General features: G+C 45.1%; 1 protein-coding gene across 2 annotated transcripts in view; it reads left to right on the forward strand.

Annotated features, from left to right (window-relative positions):
* Window positions 1-22,655, forward strand: part of tmem47 (transmembrane protein 47) — a 49,486-nt gene that overhangs the window by 18,183 nt on the left and 8,648 nt on the right. For both annotated transcript variants that reach the window (XM_060932585.1, XM_060932584.1), the window contains exon 2: window positions 10,919-11,059. In XM_060932585.1, the coding sequence (XP_060788568.1) occupies window positions 10,919-11,059 (141 nt within the window). The remainder of the gene's footprint in view (window positions 1-10,918; window positions 11,060-22,655) is intronic.

Here is a 22,655-nt window from a genome sequence, read left to right on the forward strand (position 1 = left end):
CTTTAATGCTAAGAGCATCTTAACTAGGAGAGAAAGTGTTCATTGTGATGCTCGCTCTATCATTTAATGATGATCTTTGTGCTACGATGTTTTTGGGAAACACACCCCTGTCTATTTTCTTCTGACCTCTCTTATTAGTGTTACAGGTCAGAATTGTAGATCAGGTGGAATTTTTCAATCTACGTTAAAACTTTTAACCCAGTTCATAATTTGCGATTTATATTAGGGAGACTTACTGTATCTAGGGTTGGGTTTAGGGTTCGGATTTGGGAAGACTTTATATTTTAAACTACTTGATGATGTAATAAGATTAGACTAACTAATTTCTATCTATCTATCTATCTTATCTATCTATCTATCTATCTACACTGCATTCCAAATTATTATGCAAATGACATTTTTCACTGGTTTTCCTAAATAAATAACTAAATGACAAGTCATCATAATTTTCAAGTCATCAACCGTTAGAGTACAAAGCAAATATTTTTGAACGAACCTTCCAATGATAACGGTATTTTTTTAAAAATTGAAAAACTGAAAATGCACTGTTCCAAATTATTATCCAAAGCAGAGTTTCAAAAGATGTTGTTCTTGTAAAGAACTGAAAATGGCCATTTTATGAAATTTGAAGCATTAGCAGGTGATAATTACTGGAATCAAAAACTAGTTCAATCAAAAAATCTTACAGTTCAAGTTGCATTACTGGATGTGTAGCTGATTCAGAGCACACACAGGTTTGTGCAGATAAAGGCACATTAAGAAAGGTTCTTCCAGATAAATACATCAGAACAAGAGAGTAAATGATAAAATACTATTACAAAGCAACAAACAAGTCACTTTTGAAGCTGCTGGTAGCTCTGGAGTCTAAGAAACACCAAGGTGTAGATATGCAGTTATGTATAAACCTTCTATTTGGTCATCCTTAACCAATGCTCACAAGCAGAAACGACTCCAGTAGGCCTAGAAATACATAAAGACTACTTTTCAAACAGTCTTGTTCACTGTTGAGTGTCCTTGCACTGTTGAGTGCCCTGGATGCTCCAGGTGGATGGTTGGTGAATGACCACCATGTCCTAATAAGGCTACTACATCAGCAAAGAGGAGACAGAGTCATGATTTGGGCTGGAATCATGGGGAGACACCTGGATGCCTCCTTTAGGGTACCCAAATGTGTGAAAATGATGTTTGGGAAGTATGTTGAGTTTAAGACTGACTACTGACCACTTTATATCGTCTTCATGTATGGGCATGGCAGTGCACCATCTCATGCTGTTAAGAATACCTATGCACTCATGCATGTGGTTTTCTTGTATTTCTAGGTTGTTTCTGCTTGTGAGCATTAGTTAAGGTGGGCCAAATAGAAGGTTTCTTCATAACATCTTGGTGTTTGTGGGACTCCAGAGCTACCAGCAGCTTCAAATTTGAACTGTTTCACCTTTTTCCTGCTTTGTAATATATTTTAGCATATATTCTCTTAATCGAATGTATTTATCGGACAGAAACCTTTCTTAATGCGCCTTAATCTGCACAATTGTGTGTGCTGTGAATCAGCTACAAATCCAGTAATGGAACTAGAACTGTAAGATGTTTTTGAGTAATTATCACCTGCTGATGCTTCCAGTTTCACAAATGGCCATTTTTAGTTCTTTACAAGAACAAAATCTTTTAAAACTCTGCTTTGCATAATAATTTGGAACAGTGCATTTTCAATTTTTCAATTTTTTAAAAAATACAGTTATCATTGGAAGGTTCGTTCAAAAACATTTGCTTTGTACTCTAACGGTTGATGACTTAAATTATGATGACTTGTTATTTAGTTATTTATTTTGGAAAACCAGTGAAAAATGTCATTTGCATAATAATTTGGAACGCAGTGTATCTATCGTAGTTGTTGTTGTTGGTCTAGTGGTTAAGGTGTTTGAATCTTGGTTAAATATGAAAAAAAGATATCTTTAAAAGATGCTAATTAGTTACTGAAGATAGGAATAGACAGACAAGAAGAAATACCCGGTAGGTGTAGACAGAGGAAGTGGATGGAAGAAAGAAAGACAAAAGAAGTGATGGAAAATCCCTTTTAAGAATCTTAGAGCATCCAAAATTTTACCTAGGTTGGAAATTATGAGCTAGGTTAAAAATTTTAACCCAGGTCCAAAAAAAAAAAATCACCTAGGTTGAATTTTTTTTTTGACTTGCAACATCAACAAGGCGTTTGTTTCCACCCGCAGAACTGTCGCTCGCTCTCTCGCTCACTCACTGTTTTTTGTTTTTCGCACCATTCTGTGTAAATTCTAGAGACTGCTGTGTATGAAAACCCCAGGAGGAGCTCAGCAGTTTCTGAAACACTCAAACCGACACCCATCCTGCCACAGTGAAAGAAAGTCACACAAAAATTGAGATCGCAGTTTTTCCCGTTCTGATGTTTGAACATCGTGAACATTAACTGAAGCTCTTGATTTGTATCTGCGTGATTTGATGCGTCAAGGGATCGGCTGATTCCAGAACTGCGTCAAACAGCAGGTGGGTGTAAAGGTGTTCCTAATAAAGTGACCAGTGAGTGTATTTACACTTAACGTTAAGTTACCTAACTTTGGGTTGCTACGTAACCATTAAAGTGGCATCTAGTTAGTTAAAAAGGAGCTCATGTTTCCCCCTGTAATGTTATCTGGGCTAATTTTAATCCTGCTTTTGATTTTCATTCAAAATGTGTGTACACACACACACACACAATACTGAGTTAACGCAGCAATGTTTAGAGTTTTGAGTACTGAATGCTTTAATATAGCACTCTCTGAACAAAGTTTATTTGTTTAGGTCACTTAAAATGATTTTAAATCCTTCACACTAGCTATCATAGCTAACAGGACTGACGCGCATGCTAACTCCGTCTGTACCCATGCTAAACTTAGCTAGCAGCGACTAGCTTGTCTAATGCACACATCAAAAGTGTGTTCATTTGAAAATCTTCACTTAGCTTAAAATAATCTTTAATAAACAGTCAGAAAGTTCTGTTCATGAATATTCATAACCTGGTGGGGAAAGAAAAAATATAACCGCACGTGTAACAAAGAGTTTCAGAGCGACGATGGAGTTTAAACGCTTTATTAAACGGCGTAATGGCTTAATTAGCAAAAGGTTGTAAATTAGCACAGTGATGTCGCACTTGTTGAAGAGAGAAGCATTTTCCGTGTCGGTGTGAGTGACGTCTCCTTGAAAGCCTGTGCTTTGTAACTGAAGCTGAGCAGGAGGAAACGTGCTGATTCATCATTTAATGCCATAAAACACTGAGCTGAATCGATAGCTCGTGAAATGGGCTGTGATTTTGGTTTCATGTTTTCTTAGGTTTTCACAAACGAATGGCTTTAAAAGATCACGGAGCGGGAACGTGCTTCCTTGAGCTCTTAAACCTGGATCGACGTGTAAATTCCTCGGTACGATTTCTAAATCTCGAATGTTGAAATGTTCAAATATCATCTGAAGTCTTTATTTTTTGTGGTAATACATTTTCGTTATCTTAACCCGGTCCTTCATCACCACAGGAATGTACTTATGGTCATGTGGTGAAGTTCGGATCCAATGTTGGTGTTTGAAATTGAAGTATTTCTGTTTTTTTTTTTTTTTTAAAGGTGTAATATGACCCAGTGTGTTAATCTTGTCGGCTTCTTTTTTGGGCTTCTGTTCTCATCTTGTCACCCCGTCATCTACTCATGGCCTGTCGCCATTCTCTATTTCTCCATCAGCAAGCCGTAGAGTTTTCACATTTGCGCTTATGCGCCGTCAGCGATGAGGTCTGGCATCTCCATTTCTCATGCATTGACATCTCTTCCTTTTCTTCTCGTCTATCTCCCTCCCCCTTCCCTTCGCGTCTTGTCAGTGCTCCGTGGAGGATTCGGTGCTATTTCTAGGCTCCACTCCAGTCAAGTATCTTTAGAGTGCTTCTGAATAAAAGGCAGATGGAGAGATGGAGAAACAGGGAGAAAACGAGAGAGTAAGAGAAAGAGGGAGGGAGGGAGGGAGGGGAGCATCCATTATGTGACGCCCCATTTATCTGAACAGAGTCGGTGATGAGCTCTCAGTGGTGCAAGAAGGTTCACTGTTTTACAATTAGGCAAAAAAAAAAAAACCAGTGTGTGTGTATGAGTATGTATATGAGAGAGAGAGAGAGAGAGAAAGAAAGAAGGAAAGAGAGAGTGAGTTTGTGGTTAATTACACAGTTATTGTTATCCGTGCCCGTGTAATCCATCCATCCCCATCCCCTGCGCCTTTCTCACTCTGAAATCTGAGCGTTTTTCTTTTTTACTTCTTTGTACCACCGCGCACGCGCACACACTCCGTCCTTTCTTTTTTCTCCTCCATTCTTTCAACACATGCATTCGTTCCCAGATCAGCACATCCCCCTCGAGACGGACAAATAAACCTTTTCCTTCCTTCTAACTCGATTGTGTTTCAGAACGGAGCTGTGTCTCATCAGGACATCGGTGTGTAAAATAAATGTGAACTGAAGTCCCAGGACTGTACGTTCAACTCAACAAGCAAAAGCTTTTAACCCGTAATCAGTGCTGGGAAATATTTGATTTCAAACAATGCCTAGTCTTATGTTATTAGCATCCGTGTTAGCGGTGTCTGAGGAGTATCTACAGAGCGTCTTCATAAATAGTTTAAAACGCAGTGCTGGAGGGTTTGTGAAAGTTTTCTGTTAAAACGTGAACGATGACGTTGGAGGTTTTATGTGACTCATCATCGTTCTAGAAGTTGTTAGCTTGTTTTATTTATCCCCCGCTGGCTGAAGGGGGATTACGTCGTGGCGATGTCCGTCCGTCCTGGGAAGGGTGCTGACGTTCTGAAATCAACAATTTTTGGAGGAATTTCACGAAACTTGGGAGGATTCCTTGTTATATATGTCAGTAATACGCATATTCTAATTTCGTTCAACTCAGTCACATTTTACCGGAGTTACAGCCCTTGATTAACAAAATTATAATTTGACAATTTCGTGAGTGTTTTTTCCTTCTGACATCAACTCCTCTCACAGTTTGTGGAGGAATTTCACCAAACTTGGCAAAATTCGTTGTTGTACGTCGGTTTTACGCATATCGTAATTTCATTAAAGGGGTACCAAGTATAATATATACAGTTGCTGATGTGACAAAGTAACGTATTAAGTATTCTATCAAATTTATATACTAGAAAACAACGAAATATCTTGGTAATTGTAAATATAATACTTTATACACTAAACCGCACAAGAGTCGCCATTTTTAAAAGACCGTGACGTCAGCGCTACCCACTGCACTAGCGGAACTCTCCGAAATAGAGGAGATAAGCGTGTAATCATGGCGTCGGGCGCATCAAGTGAAAGCGACAGCTCTGTCGAATCATACGAAGAGATCCCGCAAGACACACTGCAAGCAGGCTATGGCTTAGAAGGGTACCAGTTTGAACCTAGGAGAGGTACTAGGTAGTGGAAGTTCATTATGTCTAACTATTAAAGCTATTTTAAGTTCGTTTCTTAAGACAAGGATTTTTTAAGATGTTACCTTGTTGACAGTTTCGGCGAGAATCTTCCGCCTTCTTCAAAACAGTCACCAGATGTCGAGTGGTGACGTGCCTTATCAGCTGATGTTACGCTACGGAGGCGTGAACGTCCCGCCCAATTTGACAGGTAGTTCACGCCTCCTGCTGTCAGGTCACTCCCCCAGGACACATCTGGTGACTGTTTTGAAGAAGGCGGAAGATTCTCGCCGAAACTGTCAACAAGGTAACATCTTAAAAAATCCTTGTCTTAAGAAACGAACTTAAAATAGCTAGGAGAGGTACTCTCGACTCCGGTGATGAAATAAGAGAAGAAAGCTCGGATGACGGTGAGGATGAGACTGATGCTGACCATGGGCGTGGCGAGCGTGGGGCAGAGCGTCTGCGTGCAGGTGACACGGCGTGGTGCTCGTGTGGAAAATGTAATGTGGAGTTGCTCACGAGTCCAGCAGAATTTATTTGCTGCAATGAGATAGGCGCCACCCGTGGACTTGCGAAATCGTCGCAAGAGGCAGAAACAGGTATTTCACACGTGCTATTCCCAACCTCAATGAGCCAACACAACTGGGCACTTACATACGTCATGAGTGTTACGCAGAGAAAATGAACGTGCATTCTGATTGGATAAAATTAATATCATGGCGGGCTGTTCAAACTGCGGAAATAGTTTGCTCGAGCTACTTTCAAAACACTAACTTTCCAACCTTAGAACAAAAAACTTTTGTAAGTCTTGAATAAGGTTCGTTAATGTGTGTTTTATTGTTATATTTACTCTATATATTGCCCTCTGTTCCCCTTTAAATTTGGTCACATTTTACCGGAGTTACAGCCCTTGATTAACAACCTTGTACTTTGACAATTTCATGAAGGTGTGTTTTTCCTTCTGACATCAACTCCTCTCACAATTTTTGGACACATTTCTCGAAGCTTGGCAAAAGGCCTTGTTATATGACGGTAATATGCAGATTGCGATTTAATTTCATTTGTGAAAATTTTACCAGAGTTTTGACCCTTGATTAAATAAGATTGTGTGATGCAGTTGCACCCTTCTAAATTTAGATTCAACACCATTATCGCGCCATTCCACTGGATCTCAGCTTCACCTAACAGGACTTTTTTTTTGTCGCTCATCCGGCTGACAGGTGATGAGTTTATGCCATCATGTGTTGTCCTTTGTACATTGGGCGTGTCCACATTTCATGAAAATCGCTTCTTCTCTCTCAATTCTTTACCAATTTTTATTCTTTTTGGCAGGAAGGTACACACAAATTTGCATAATTGTAATTAATAATGAAGATATGGAGTAATCAATCAATCCCTAACAAACAGTTTCCACACATCACTCCTTCTCCCTCAATTCTTCACCAATTTTGATTCTTTCTGGCATGAAGGTAGGGGTACCTAGGGTGCATATAACTTCTACCCAGATTTGCTTCATTACAATTATTAATGAAGTTATGGACTAATTAAGCCTTAATGAGCAGTTCAACAAAAAGGTCAATTCCTCACCATTTTGGATTCTTTCTGGTAAATAGGTCGGTATTCCTAGGGTGGATATCACTTCTATATATAGCTTGTATATAGTGTATATAGTTTACAACATTTATTGGCCCACTTTAGATCGTTCCTTCTGGACTAGACGAGGCCGGAGTGAGCTACATTGACGGTCTCGTTTTTTTATCATGAGAGAAAAAACAGTTTAAATCTGGAAGCTGCGCACATTTGCGCAGTCCTGCACACCGCTCGGGCTGCGCAAATGTGCGCAGCTTTCCGATTTAAACTGTTTTTTTCTCACCCTTATACTTCCTGTTTCATGGACTGTAACAGATTTGCTTATTTAGTAATTTTAATACAGAATTTACTTTGAAATTATAATCAATCAGACACTCCCAACGCCCCCCTAAAAAAACCCCCGGATCTGCGCGATTCAGGCGGCATCCGCCAAAAGGCGCACTGTTTGCATCCCAAACACAAATCAAATCATACAGAATAGACCTAAAATGTTTTTCAAAAATGACCCTTGCGTGAGTGAAGTGACAAGTTTCAAATAGAAACGTGACAAACGAGCGATATTAAGTGTACATTACAATGTAAACGTACACTCAGTGGTTCCAGTTAGGCATTCTCCACAGATTGTTCACATGATGTTTTGGTTTCCAAAAACAAACTTAAACACAATTGATTGTTTATTTAAACAACTTGCCACTTATAAAATGATCGGAGCAGACTTTGCTGTGTTTGGAAGGCTGATAATCCTTGCAGTTGATTCTTGCAAGCCATAGATTTCTCCTTTGTATGCTGAGTTTGTTTGCTCGCCTTCGTGCTCCCGTACAGTGGGAATTCCATAAAAGCTCCGCTTGACTTCATCATCTGACCTATTACGACAGCCATGAATACAACAGGTGTGCACCATTGCTAGCTTTAAATAGCCTGCTTGGGTTCTTTTGAAGACTTTGTACTCACGCATTACAATGTGTGCTCAGTGACCCGTACGGTAAGCTTGACCCGCAAGATGGCCGCCACTAGGGAATCCCCGACTCTGTGACGTCATGTGAAAACTATCTATACTATGGCGTGAATCAGTCGAGTTGGCAAGTCTGCAGTAATGCTAATTAATGCAAGTTTCAAATGAGCAGTGTTTTGTTCGGACTCAACCTATAAACCAGATCTCTGTACCATTTTAAACAGATTTTCAAACTCTTTCTATTTGTACTGTTTTTTTGTTTTTTTTTAGTATTTAACCATGTTGAAAATTTTGCTCACATGCCTACTTGTATGGCCAGCGCTCCACATTTAAAAATGTGTAACATAACATGAGCTAACTTGATATAGAATGTGTTTGAAGACACCACTCACACATTTATTTATTTATTTATTTATTTATTTTAAATGTTGCATGTCCCCCATCTTTTGCCACTTGGGGGGGTTCTCATCTCATCTCATTATCTGTAGCCGCTTTATCCTGTTCTACAGGGTCGCAGGCAAGCTGGAGCCTATCCCAGCTGACTACGGGTGAAAGGCGGGGTACACCCTGGACAAGTCGCCAGGTCATCACAGGGCTGACACATAGACACAGACAACCATTCACACTCACATTCACACCTACGCTCAATTTAGAGTCACCAGTTAACCTAACCTGCATGTCTTTGGACTGTGGGGGAAACCGGAGCACCCGGAGGAAACCCACGCGGACACGGGGAGAACATGCAAACTCTGCACAGAAAGGCCCTCGCCGGCCACGGGGCTCGAACCCGGACCTTCTTGCTGTGAGGCGACAGCGCTAACCACTATACCACCGTGCCGCCGGTCCTGACATTGCTAGCTAAATATTGTATGAATTGAATCGTTTTTGCGCGAACGAGAGGAGAGCGAAGCAGATGGAGAACCAACAGCTTGAACAGGGGATGTTTCTGCATGGTTCTAGTGCCTAAACCTCTTCTGTTTTTGAGCAGGTACTCTTTCCACGTGGTCTTAGTGCCTGCACGCCTGTTTTTTTTTTTTTTGCTGGAGGTACGTTTTTCAGTGGGTGATAAGTTCATATATTGAAATTTTAGTCACATAGAATTTATCATAATTTTATAATATGTCTGAGGAAAACGTTGATATTCCCAACGGCCTCATCTTATCATGCTACACTATGTTAGCTTGCTAAATTGTTAACATTAGCTTTAACGAGAAGTCTTTTGGTGTCCATGTTGCCGTTGCCTAGCAGCAGTGTTTTCAAAATGGCGCCACTTGAATGCCAAGTACTTTATCTGCACGACTTCCCATGTCGTAATCACAAGCTCCACTTGAAGGCAGCATAGAGTTATAACTGTCGCCATGGTTACGATCCAGCTTGTGATTACAATACCAGGATGACTGAAGTCAGAACTGCGAGTACGTTTTTAAAACTGAAAAATATTCTGTCAACTCGTCCAAAACTGATGTTTCTTTTTCCCTGTAACCATGGTGATGACATTCACACTGTTTCGTTACCACAGTCACGGTTGATCCACCATCCTGAACGAATCACGTGCCAAAACAGAGCATCACACTAGCTGATGTGACTCTCAAGCAGCATCCTAGAAGAAAGCAAGTGTTTACTCACCGAACAAGGACGTCCAGACGCACTGAGATTGTCCTCACACACTGACACGCATTTACATTAACCTGTCCATATGTAGACAAGCGGAAACTAGGCAACAAAAGCTGACAAATCAGGGACCCGCCCCGAAATGGAGGCTAAGCCAGTGTCAAACTTCACTTTCACCTTGGGTTGACACATGGCTGTATGAGAGAATGAGGAAGTGGAGTCTTTCAGAACAAAGTGTTAAGTGAGGTACAGAGAATTACGGACAAAGAGGATTACAGAGGATTATGGACAAAGAACACATTGTGTTGATCAGCTGTTCAGTCAGGCTCATCACTTATTTTTGGGAGTGTCCAGATTGGAGAAGGGACGCGCGCAGACGCACGCACACATGTATTGCAGAGGCTTGAGGACAATTCTAACATTTACTGAACACTCAGGAATGACGAGAATGCAAGATTCAGGAGGGAAAGACTGATTTAAGGATAACTCTTCCTGTCCACTCGTGCGTTTCTTTTCCACTACACCATCCTCACGCATTTGTGACTACAAATGACTGAATGTGACTTAATTCATGTTGTTTTGTTTCACGATTCATTTTGTATTAAGAAGGAAACTTGATTTACTGAATAGAGATTTGATTTAGAAGGAGAAGAACCCTTTATTTGTCACATGCACACTTAAAGCACAGTGAAATTCATCCTCCGCATTTAACCCATCTGAAGCAGTGAACACACGCGCGCACACACCCAGAGCAGTGGGCAGCCACACCAGAGCGCCCGGGGAGCAGTCAGGGGTTCGGTACCTTGCTCAAGGGCACTTCAGCCCAAGGCCTCCCCACATCAACCTAACTGCATGTCTTTGGACTGTGGGGGAAACCGGAGCACCCGGAGGAAACCCACGCTGACACGGGGAGAACATGCAAACTCCACACAGAAAGGCCCTCACCGGCCACTGGGTTCGAACCCGGAACCTTCTTGCTGTGAGGCAACCGTGCTAACCACTACACCACCGTGCCGCCCTCTTGATTTAGATTCAAAGTAACAATTCGATTCACAGAAACAAAACACATTTATGGAGGGTCAAAGTGCTAAATTTCACCCTCCACATGCTTTGCTTCAACACTAAAATCTGGCGTTTCTAAAGTACGATTTGGTTTGAATCGCTAAATCGAATCTCAGTAGAGTGAATCAAGTTTCCTTCTTAATACTTTTGAATCAAAACGGAAGCCAATGAATCGTGAATCAAAGAGTCGACTCACAGTGAGCAGAAAGATTCACACCCCTCCAGTAAACGTGCTCTGTGTTTGTGTTGCAGATTGGCAGATCGCTACGTTGGCGCTATTGCACGGAGGAGCCTTCCTCATCCTCATCTCCTTCATGGTGGCCCTGGTCTCCGTGTGCACATGCAGCAGGAGGCGTTTCTACAGACCCGTCGCCGTCATGCTGTTCGCTGCAGGTGACTGATGCACTCATGGCGCACACTGGTTTCTGGCCAGCAGGGGACGCTCTTTATGCATTGAGATAGCCACATTGGAATAGTACCGAACGTTGGTTAATGTAACTACTGCAAATCCTCAGATTAATGAAACTCGTGCCCTCATCTCGTCTTGCTAAGACTCATTATGGAGTTATGTCTATGGAGATATATTTCTTAATTAAAGTGTTAGTATGAGGATATAAGCTTTAATCCCATTCCCATCATAACTGCATGAAGATAGTATTTGAAACTTTTTTTATGGTTCTGTTCAGAACAGAGATTGAACTGCGCCTGCTTAAACAGATCCTGCACACGATTTATTTTGATGAACAGAAAATCAACCAATGACGTGAGCAGAAATCATGTGATTTCTTGAGCATGAGTGTTTAGAAAATGTTCAGTGCCCAATCCAGTCACGTTAAATCATCAGCGAGTCTGGATCATAGACTAAAAATAATGGACAAAGCCTCTGTGACGTCACTCATAGGATTTCTAAAGAGCGGGTTTGAAGCTCAAATAAAGAGGCTATGGGCATCGCCATCTTGGCAGCGCCTGACTCCACCTGACTCCCAGCTTGTCTATAAATGGAGAAAGGGGCAGGGATAGTGAAGTCTGGCAGTTGGAATAGTACAGGTGGAACACCTCGAAGTTAACAAGCTAGCCATGCAAGCTAACCAACAAGCTACTGGCTAAGCTAAAAGAAGCCGCTGCATAAGATAGACCTTAAACTCAATGACCGGTTAACCCCCCCAAAAAAAAACCCCGGGCGTGTAACCATAATTGTTAATACAGTCCGCTCTCTGGCCAGTAAGATGGACGAACTGCTGCTCCTCAACACAATCAACACAGATTTTAACAGATCTGCTGCCTTGTGCTTCACTGAAACCTGGCTCAGTGAGCACATCCCAGACTCTTCTCTCCACCTGCCTGGATTTCACCTGCACCGAGCAGACCGCGAAACGGAGCTCACGGGGAAAACGAGGGGAGGTGGAGTCTGCTTTTATATTAACGAAGGTTGGTGTACTGATGTCACAGTTCTAAATAAATCATGCAGTCCTCATCTGGAGTCATTATTCATAAACTGCAAACCGTTTTATGCTCCATGAGAGTTTTCCTCGTTTATTCTGGTTGAGTTCACATCCCCCCTCAGGCGTGTATTAATGAGGCGTTACAACACCTGGCTGACCAGATAAACAATGTGGAGAAAAACCACCCGGACTCTTTGCTCATTGTTTTGGGGGACTTTAACAGAGCAAACCTCAGCCATGAACTGCCAAAATATAAACAGCACATTAAGTGTCCCACCAGGGACACTAACACTCTGGACCATTGTTACACTGTTTTAAAGGACTCATACCACTCTGCCCCTCCTAGAACTGCCACCTTATTGTGGTGGAGGGGTTTGTGTGCTTGAATGATCCTAGGAGCTATGTTGTCGGGGGCATTATGCCCCTGTCAGGGTTTCCCAAGGCAGACAGGTCCTAGGTGACAGGCCAGACCAAGAGCAGTTCACCAAAACCCCTATGGAAAAACAATTAAGGACCGTGACGTAGCCCGGTATGGCGCAGCCGGGGCCCCACCCTGGAGCCAGGCCCGGGGTTGGGGGTCGTTTCCGAGCGCTTGGTGGCCGGGCCTTTGCCCATGGGGCCCGGCCGGGCTCAGCCCGAAGAGGTGACGTGGGCCCGACCTCCTGTGGGTTCACCACCCACAGAGGTAGCAGTAGGGGACTGGTGCAGTGTGGATTGGGTGGCAGTCGAAGGCAGGGGCCTCGACGACCAGATCCCCGGACACAGCGGCTAGCTGTTGGGACATGGAATGTCACTTCGCTGGGGGGGAAAGAGCCTGAGCTTGTGCGGGAGGTTGAGAGGTACCGGCTAGAGATAGTCGGGCTCACCTCCACGCACAGCTTGGGCTCTGGAACCCAGCTCCTCGAGAGGGGCTGGACTCTCCACTTCTCTGGAGTCGCCCATGGTGAGCGGCGGCGGGGTGGTGTGGGCTTGCTTATAGCTCCCCAGCTCAGCCACCATGTGTTGGAGTTCACCCCAGTGAACGAGAGGGTCGCCTCTCTGCGCCTTCGGATTGAGGAGAGGGCTCTTACTGTTATTTGTGCCTACGGGCCGAATGGCAGTATAGAGTATCCGGCCTTCTTGGAGTCCCTGGGAGAGGTACTGAGGGGTCCTCAGACTGGGGATTCCATTGTTCTACTGGGGGACTTCAATGCTCACGTGGGCGACGACAGTGACACCTGGAGGGGTGTGGTTGGGAGGAACGGCCTCCCCGATCTGAACCCGAGTGGTGTTTTGTTATTGGACTTCTGTGCTAGTCACGGTTTGTCCATAACGAACACCATGTTCGAGCATAGGGGTGTCCATAAGTGCACGTGGCACCAGGACACCTTAGGTCGGAGGTCGATGCTGTCAACTGATCACCACCTGGTGGTGAGTTGGATCCGCTGGTGGAGGAGGAAGCTGGACAGACCTGGCAGGCCCAAACGTATGGTGAGGGTCTGCTGGGAACGTCTGGCTGAACACTCTGTTGGGGAGGTCTTTAACTCCCACCTCCGGGAGAGCTTTTCCCAGCTTCCGAGGGAGGCGGGGGACATTGAGTCTGAGTGGACCATGTTCTCTACCTCCATTGTGGACGCAGCTGTTCGGAGCTGTGGCCACAAGGTCTCCGGTGCCTGTCGTGGCGGCAATCCCCGAACCCGGTGGTGGATACCAAAAGTAAGGGATGCCGTCAAGCTGAAGAAGGAGTCCTATCGGGCCATGTTGACCTCCGGGACTCCTGAGGCAGCTGACGGGTTTCGGCAGGCCAGGCGTGCTGCAGCTTGGGCAGTTGCGGAGGCAAAAACTCGGAACTGGGAGGAGTTTGGGGAGGCCATGGAGAAGGACTATCGGTCGGCCTCGAAGAAATTCTGGCAAACCATCCGGCGCCTCAGGAGGGGGAAGCAGTACTCTGCCAACACTGTTTACAGTGCGGGTGGGGAGCTGTTGACCTCGACTGGGGACATTGTCGGGCGGTGGAAGGAATACTTTGAGGATCTCCTCAATCCCACCGTCATGTCTTCCATTGAGGAGACTGAGGCTGATGACTCAGAGGTGGACTCGTCCATTACCCAAGCCGAAGTCACTGAGGTGGTTTGCAAGCTCCTCGGTGGCAAGGCACTGGGGGTGGATGAGATCCGCCCTGAGTATCTCAAGTCTCTGGATGTTGTGGGGCTGTCTTGGTTGACACGCCTCTGCAACATCGCATGGCGGTCGGGGACAGTGCCTCTGGAGTGGCAGACTGGGGTGGTGGTCCCTCTTTTTAAGAAAGGGGACCAGAGAGTGTGCTCCAATTATAGGGGAATCACACTTCTCAGCCTCCCAGGGAAGGTTTACTCCAGGGTACTGGAGAGGAGAATTCGACCAATAGTCGAACCTCGGATCCAGGAGGAACAATGCGGTTTTCGTCCTGGTCGCGGAACACTGGACCAGCTCTATACTCTTCATAGGGTGCTCGAGGGTTCATGGGAGTTTGCCCAACCAGTCCACATGTGCTTTGTGGATCTGGAGAAGGCATTCGACCGTGTCCCCCATGGTATTCTGTGGGGGGTGCTTCGGGAGTATGGGGTTCGGGGCTCTTTGCTAAGGGCTATCCGGTCCCTGTACGAAGAGCAACCAGCAAGAGTCTGGTTCGCATTGCCGGCAGTAAGTCAGACCTGTTCCCAGTGCATGTTGGACTCCGGCAGGGCTGCCCTTTGTCACCGGTTCTGTTCATGATTTTTATGGACAGAATTTCTAGGTGCAGCCAGGGGCCGGAAGGAATCCTGTTTGGGAACCACAGGATTTCATTTCTGCTTTTTGCGGATGATGTTGTCCTGTTGGCTTCTTCAAACCAGGACCTTCAGCATGCACTGGGGTGGTTTGCAGTCGAGTGTGAAGCGACTGGGATGAGAATCAGCACCTCTAAGTCCGAGGCCATGGTTCTCGACCGGAAAAGGGTGGCTTGCCCTCTCTGGGTTGGTGGAGAAGTCCTGCCTCAAGTGGAGGAGTTTAAGTATCTCGGGATCTTGTTCACGAGTGAGGGAAGGATGGAGTGTGAGATCGACAGGCGGATCGGTGCAGCCTCTGCAGTGATGCGGTCGCTTTACCGGTCCGTCGTGGTGAAGGAGCTGAGCCAAAAGGCGAAGCTCTCAATTTACCGGTCGATCTACGTTCCGACTCTCACCTATGGACATGAGCTTTGGGTAATGACCGAAAGAACAAGATCGTGGATACAAGCGGCCGAAATGAGTTTCCTTCGCAGGGTGGCTGGGCGCTCCCTTAGGGTGAGAAGCACAGTCACTCGGGAGGAGCTCGGAGTAGAGCCGCTACTCCTCCACATCGAGAGGAATCAGCTGAGGTGGCTTGGGCATCTTTTTCGGATGCCTCCTGGACGCCTCCCTGGGGAGGTGTTCCAGGCATGTTCCCCCGGGAGGAGGCCCCTGGGAAGACCCAGGACACGCTGGAGGGACTATGTCTCTCGGCTGGCCTGGGAACGCCTTGGCGTTCTTCCCGAGGAGCTGGCAGAGGTGTCTGGGGAAAGGGAAGTTTGGGCTTCCATGCTTAGACTGCTGCCTCCGCGACCCGGTCCCGGATAAAGCGGATGAAGACGAGACATACCACTCTGTCCCCCGTGCAGCCTTGGGACTATCCGATCACTGCATTGTTCATCTTATCCCGTCCTACAGGCAGAAGCTGAAATCTGCTAAGCCTGTAGTCAAGACGGTGAGGAGATGGTCTGATGAGGCCAAAGCGGAACTACAAGCCTGCTTTGACTGCACTGATTGGAGTGTTTTTGAGGCTGCAGCTTCAGACCTTCATGAACTGACTGATACTGTGACATCTTACATCAGTTTTTGTGAGGATGTGTGTGCGCCCACCAAGACCTTCTGCACATACAATAACAAACCCTGGTTCACCGCAAAACTCCGACAGCTTCGCCAGGCCAAGGAGGAGGCCTACAGAAGTGGGGACAGAGTCCTGTACAAACAGGCCAGAAACACACTGACGAAAGAGGTGAACTCAGCTAAGAGGAGCCACGCTGAAAGGATTAAAAACAGCCTTTCAGCCAACGATCCGGCATCAGTGTGGACAGGCCTGAAGAATATCACTAATGGGGCTTTTCCACTACCAACGCGGCTGAGTTGGGCTGAGCCGTGCGGTGCTGAGTTGGGCTGAGTCGAGCTGAGTGGGGCTGCATTTCGACTACAACCGCACTGAACCGTGCTGGCTGGAAGTGGGTGGACACATTGGGTGGAGTTAGCGAAAGTGGGTGGACGTCACGTGATGTCGTTAGGCGGCGCAAACAGTGACATCAGTGACCTTTTAAGCGGTAGTCTCACGACCCGGATAGTAAACAATAAACATGGAGCACATGGAGTTGTTAGTGTTGCTGGTCTTGGTGCTGTGGTTTGTTGTCACCGACAACACCAACAGATACTGGCAAGAGCATATAGATGAGGCGAGGTGCATAAGGCTTCAGAAAGAGAGGGAACTTCTTCAATTCCTTCTCAATGAAGACGACGAGGACACAGACGATACGGATGACACAGACGATGGAACAGTTTCTGACACGGAGTTCGAGCTCGCTAGCAAGAGATGACGTGTAATGGTAAGCTTGTTTGTAATTCTTCTTCTTCCGGGTTTACGGTGTTTACAGATCCCAGCGTGCTCGCGGGGCATGTGTGGGCATGTGAGGACACTCCTCCTCACCAATCAGTGCACAGGGGAGTGTCTCCTCATGCCCCTAGCCCCACTCGGCTCAGTTGGGCTCACTTCAGCCCCACTCCAAAACCGTGCGAGTTTTGGGTGTTGAGTAAGGCTGAAGTGAGCTCAGTCTTGCTGCTCTGAGGTAGTCGAAACGTGAGCCGTGTTGGGCTGAAGTGAGCTGAAGTGAGCTGAAAAAGGGTAGTGGAAAAGGCCCATAACTACAGGAGACCATCCCCTACACTGCAATGAACCATCAACTGGCTGACGAGTTGAATGTGTTCTACTCCAGATTTGACAAATTCACACCTCTCCCCCCCTCAGACATTAAAGACCCATTCACACCCCCTGCTATTCTGCCTCCTCTCGCTTCTGACCCCACACCAGCACTCAAGATCTGTGAAGAGGATGTTTGTCAGCTTTTTCGCAGACAGAAGATCAGGAAGGCATCTGGCCCAGATGGTGTGTCACCCTCCTGTCTGAAGGTCTATGCTGATCAGCTGGCTCCCATCTTCACCCAGATCTTTAATAGATCCCTGGAGCTGTGTGAAGTCCCCTCATGCTTCAAACGCTCCACAATAATCCCGGTTCCCAAGAAAACCACCATCACAGGACTGAATGACTACAGGCCTGTAGCTCTCACATCTGTAGTCATGAAGTCCTTTGAGAGACTGGTGTTGTCACACCTGAAGGTCATCACAGACCCCCTGCTGGACCCCCTGCAGTTTGCCTACCGGGCAAACAGGTCAGCGGATGATGCAATCAATATGGGACTGCACTACATCCTGCAACACCTTGACTCTGCAGGGATGTACGCCAGGATTCTGTTCGTGGACTTCAGTTCGGCATTCAACACCATTGTTCCAGACATCCTCCACACCCAGCTCACTGTGCCCTCCTCCACCACCTGTCAGTGGATTACAAACTTCCTGACTGACAGGAAGCAACAGGTGAGGATGGGGAGCATCATATCCAGCACTCGGACTGTCAGCACTGGCACCCCCCAAGGGTGTGTGCTCTCCCCACTGCTCTTCTCCCTTTGTACCAAACGGCTGCACCTCAAGAGACCCGTCTGTTAAACTCCTGAAACTTGCAGATGATACAATGGTCATCGGCCTCATCCGGGACATTGATGAGTCTGCATACAGACGGGAGGTTGAACGGCTGGTCTGGTGGTGCGGTCAGAACAATCTGGAGCTGAACACGCTCAAAACTGTGGAGATGACAGTGGACTTTAGGAGGAGCCCCCCCCCCACTCTGCTGCCCATCACCATCACTGTGACTGCCGTTGAAAGCTTCAGGTTTCTGGTTCCACAATCTCTCAGGACTTGAAGTGGGAGACAAACACAGTCACTATCATCAAAAAGGCTCAGCAGAGGTTGTACTTTCTGTGCCAGCTCAGGAAGCTCAACCTGCCTAAGGAGCTGCTGACACAATTCTACTCTGCCATCATTCAGTCTGTTCTTTGCTCTTCCATCACTGTTTGGTTTGGATCGGTCACCAAACAGGACAAGAACAGACTGCAACGGATAATAAGGTCTGCAGAGAAAAATTATTGGTGTCAACCTGCCCTCCATCCAAGACCTATACTTGTCCAGAGTCAGGAAACGGGCAGGTAACATCTCTGCGGACCCATCACACCCTGGTCACAATCTGTTTAATCTTCTCCTCTCAGGGAGGCGATATAGATCACTGTATGCAAAAACAACCAGACACAAGAACAGTTTCTTCCCTCAGGCTGTCTGTGATGAACGGCTAAAATCCACATTCATATATCAGTAATATCACTTGCAAAATATCTGCACACTCATACTGTCATTCTGTGCTCACTGTTACTTGTATTTATACTTATTTAAATTTACTATTCATCTTTGCACTATGCACCATATTGCACCAAAAGGGAAATCCTTTCTGTGATGAACAGCTAAAATCCTGATTCATATATCAGTAATATCACTTGTAAAATATCTGAACACTTATACCGTCATTCTGTGCACACTGTATACTTTATATTTATTTAAAGGGCTAATGACACGTTTTTGACATCTTTGGCGATGTTTTATAACATAAAAAGTAATTCCCGATGATCCATATATTAATTCACGAAGGCGCCTATTTTACAAGTTATGATAAAAAAAAAACGCGGCTATTTGGGCAAATTTGACGGGGCTGCAGCACCCAGGAGACGAAAGAGGAGGAGGGGCTATATGACGTCAGCGAAAGAATCTTCCTCCTAACTTACCAGTTTGTTGTTGATGCGGCAGGTGTTCACTTTATCATTATTAGTATTATACATTATTATTTTTATATATATATATATATATATATATATATATATACCTTCGCGTTGTGTTGCCGGCTTTTGCTCCAAAACCCACAAGGATGGGGTAAGTTTATTCAAGTTTCCCAGAGATCCCGAGCTGCATGCGAAGTGGGTGAAGCAAGTCAGGCACACTCGTGACAAGTGGGAGCCCTCACCAACATCCGTCCTGTGCTCTGAACACTTCGATTTGGATTGTTTTGACACCCTTCCCAGCTTAAAAGAATCTCTTGGGTGTGCAGTTCAGCACAAACGTGTGCTGCTACCATCAGCAGTGCCTACAGTATTCTGGAGGGGGTCTATTAGTAGCTATGCCGGATCCAGCAGTCGCCTGGGACAAGGCGACTCCTCCAAAGACAGTCCAACTGTCAGAACATGTGTTGAGAAACGACATAAGATAAAGGTACATAGAGCTATAGAGTGCTCCGACATGATGCTAAAAATAGTAACCATGCGGTCTGCGCGGCCATCTTGGAAGTGACTCGCTCCAGAGCGCTCATAGAGTACACATCATAGAGTACACATTCATGATAATCATAAATGTAATCATAAAGTCGGCGTGATATCAGTCATGTATTTGCTTGTGAAAGCTTGCACTGTCTTCGATGGTGTTGGATGGTTTGTTTACGTCTTCTTAGTGCTAATACAAAAAAAACTGATCTATGGGTATGGGCATCATATCACCTAGTCTTCCTCCTCACTTGCTGGTTTGTTGATGTGACAGATTTGTAGTAGCAGTTGTAGTATTTTGCCTTTGCATTGTGGTCTCTTAGGGCGGCACGGTGGTGTAGTGGTTAGCGCTGTTGCCTCACAGCAAGAAGGTCCTGGTTTTGAGCCCCGGGGCCGGCGAGGTCCTTTCTGTGCGGAGTTTGCATGTTCTCCCCGTGTCCGCGTGGGTTTCCTCCGGGTGCTCCGGTTTCCCCCACAGTCCAAAGACATGCAGGTTAGGTTAACTGGTGACTCTAAATTGAGCGTAGGTGTGAATGTGAGTGTGAATGGTTGTCTGTGTCTATGTGTCAGCCCTGTGATGACCTGGCGACTTGTCCAGGGTGTACCCCGCCTTTCGCCCGTAGTCAGCTGGGATAGGCTCCAGCTCGCCTGCGACCCTGTAGAAGGATAAAGCGGCTACAGATAATGAGATGAGAATGAGATTGTGGTCTCTTATTGCCAAGTTGAAAGAATTTGTTTCTCAAAGCAAACACTGAGGGAAAGCTAACTTAGCCAGACAAGTAGGCTACAGATTGTCATTTGCTTACGCTGATGTAGGTTATCAAATATTTTGCTTCATTCAAGGATAAAACTAAGAAGCCATAAATTAGAAGACGTGCCTGCCAATATTATCCTAAATGTATCACGGATCAGGCATAGTCGTAAGCTTATGTTAGCCGTTTGCATGCTCCATTAGGAACTATGTATTCAGTGTAGCATACGGCTTACATGATATAAGCAGTGTTTACACATGCAAGACAACAATACACAATATTAAAATATTGATTCCGTAACATTTTGAACAAATACGGGTTGACCTACCAAGCCTTGTTATCCAACCTTGTGGTGTTCAATGCTGGGCTGTCTGCCTGTCCGCTGTCCATCTCTGAGTCGGAATCGGAGTCGCTCTCAGATTGCACAGTAACAGGTTCAAACCTGTACAGTTGGATGCACCCGTGTTCGTCATCGCTTGATTCTTCCGATCTATCCCACTCACAACATAATTCTAGACTCCCAGAAGAGGAAGAGCTAGAGAGTTCACCGGCGTTTTCATGCGCCATTTCCATTGAGTAGAACAGCCAGAGAACCGCAGCGTGTTCTTCCGCTGACGTCACAACATGGCCGCAAGCCACGGACCCAGTTTTCTTGCGCTGTGCAATTAAAAGTTGGATATTCGCGTAACAACAGCTTCTTTTCACGTAATTATAACAGAAATCTAACATGTTTGCCATGTTGTATAGTTTATTTAAGAAATTGCATAGAGTCATGTTCGTGTCATCAGCCCTTTAACTATTCCATACTCGACTTACCTGGATTACTTTGCACTATGCAACTATTTTTGTTGTTTTTGTGTATACGCTTTTTTTTTAATCTGTTTTGTACTATGAGAGCTAAGTGAACCGGAGTCAAATTCCTCGTGTGTCCACATACCTGGCAATTAAAGTGTTTCTGATTCTGAAGTGTTTCTGATTCTGATTAAAGTAACTTACAGGTGTAGTGGTGTTTAAAAGTTGTGTTTTCTCTTTGATAGAAAAATTCTTAGACAAAAATAGACAAGGCTCCATAAATTATTTATTTTCTGAGGTAAGTTCTGATGTAATGCCAGCTAGCAGCTAACAATATGACAAACCCAGCTGTCACTGAAATCAGACCCACCCCAATTATGCATAAATGTAATATACTCAATACTCAATATAATTTAAACTATTGAATTGTATAAAAATTCACCCCCATACAGTTGTCACGAAGGGGGAAACTAGCTACAGAGACCGAAATCGTGTTCTTGTACCAGGCTGTAAACATGTTTGTTTTTGCTGTAAAGTTGGACATTTTAACAGGGAGGTCTATGGGAACTGACTCACTTTTGTAGCCTGCCTCAAGTGGCCATTCGAGGAACTGCAGATTTTAGCACTTCCACACTGGCTTCGTTTTTCAGGAGCGGAGGATGCCGCTTGGTCTGGATATTAGCCGTTTGGCTAAATATGACACATTACTGATGATTTTGTTCCAAACAAAAGCAAATAAGTAGCTAAATAAAAATAAGAAAGCTAATAAATATCAATCCGCTTCCTCCAGGCCAAACAGGAGCACGTGGTTATCTGGAATAACTCAATCTGGCTAAACTAATCCAGCTCGAAGGTGAATCATCCTGTTTAGAGCGATCACATTGAGTAAATCTGGTTTACATCGTTTATTTATCTTGGATTTGTTAAGCAGTGTACGAAGAACCCCACTGCAAAATTAAAAAGGCGAAACGTCAGACTGTATCCCGAGCGATCACTTACATCTGGAGAAAAAGCAGGAATTATGTAAATGTGGTCTTTGGCTGAACCCTTTCTTTAGTAGTATGCACATCTACTCACGTCTGCTTCCTACTCAGATCCGTCGTCATTCGTCTCTCCGCGTACGCCGCAAACGAGGGTGCATGTATTAACGGAGCGGAACGGCTTACTGGGACGTGTCCTCGGGGCAAGCGAAAGTGGAAACAGGAAGTTTGTCACAGCATCGTACCCCGGCACACAGCTGTTTCACTAATTAGTCTTTCTTCGTTTCGAATTAATCACGCAGACATACACTTAAAGACTTCTTTTAAGTGGATTTTTTGATGTTCTTTGAAGTCACTCTGCTTTGTTGAGGAACTCATCACAAATTGTGATTAGCTCTGAGGATTGAAAAAAATCCCTCTCTCTTAATTCTCAACCTACTTTTTCCTCCTCTTTCATGACTCAGTGCAGCTCCTCAAACTTTTGCTTGAACGTCTCATAATCTGTCAAATTCTTTGTATTTGTTGATTTTTTTTTCCTTTCTTAAAATTGTA

This window comes from Neoarius graeffei, chromosome 10, assembly GCF_027579695.1.
Source record: "Neoarius graeffei isolate fNeoGra1 chromosome 10, fNeoGra1.pri, whole genome shotgun sequence".
In the NCBI taxonomy this organism is placed as follows: Eukaryota; Metazoa; Chordata; class Actinopteri; order Siluriformes; family Ariidae; genus Neoarius; species Neoarius graeffei.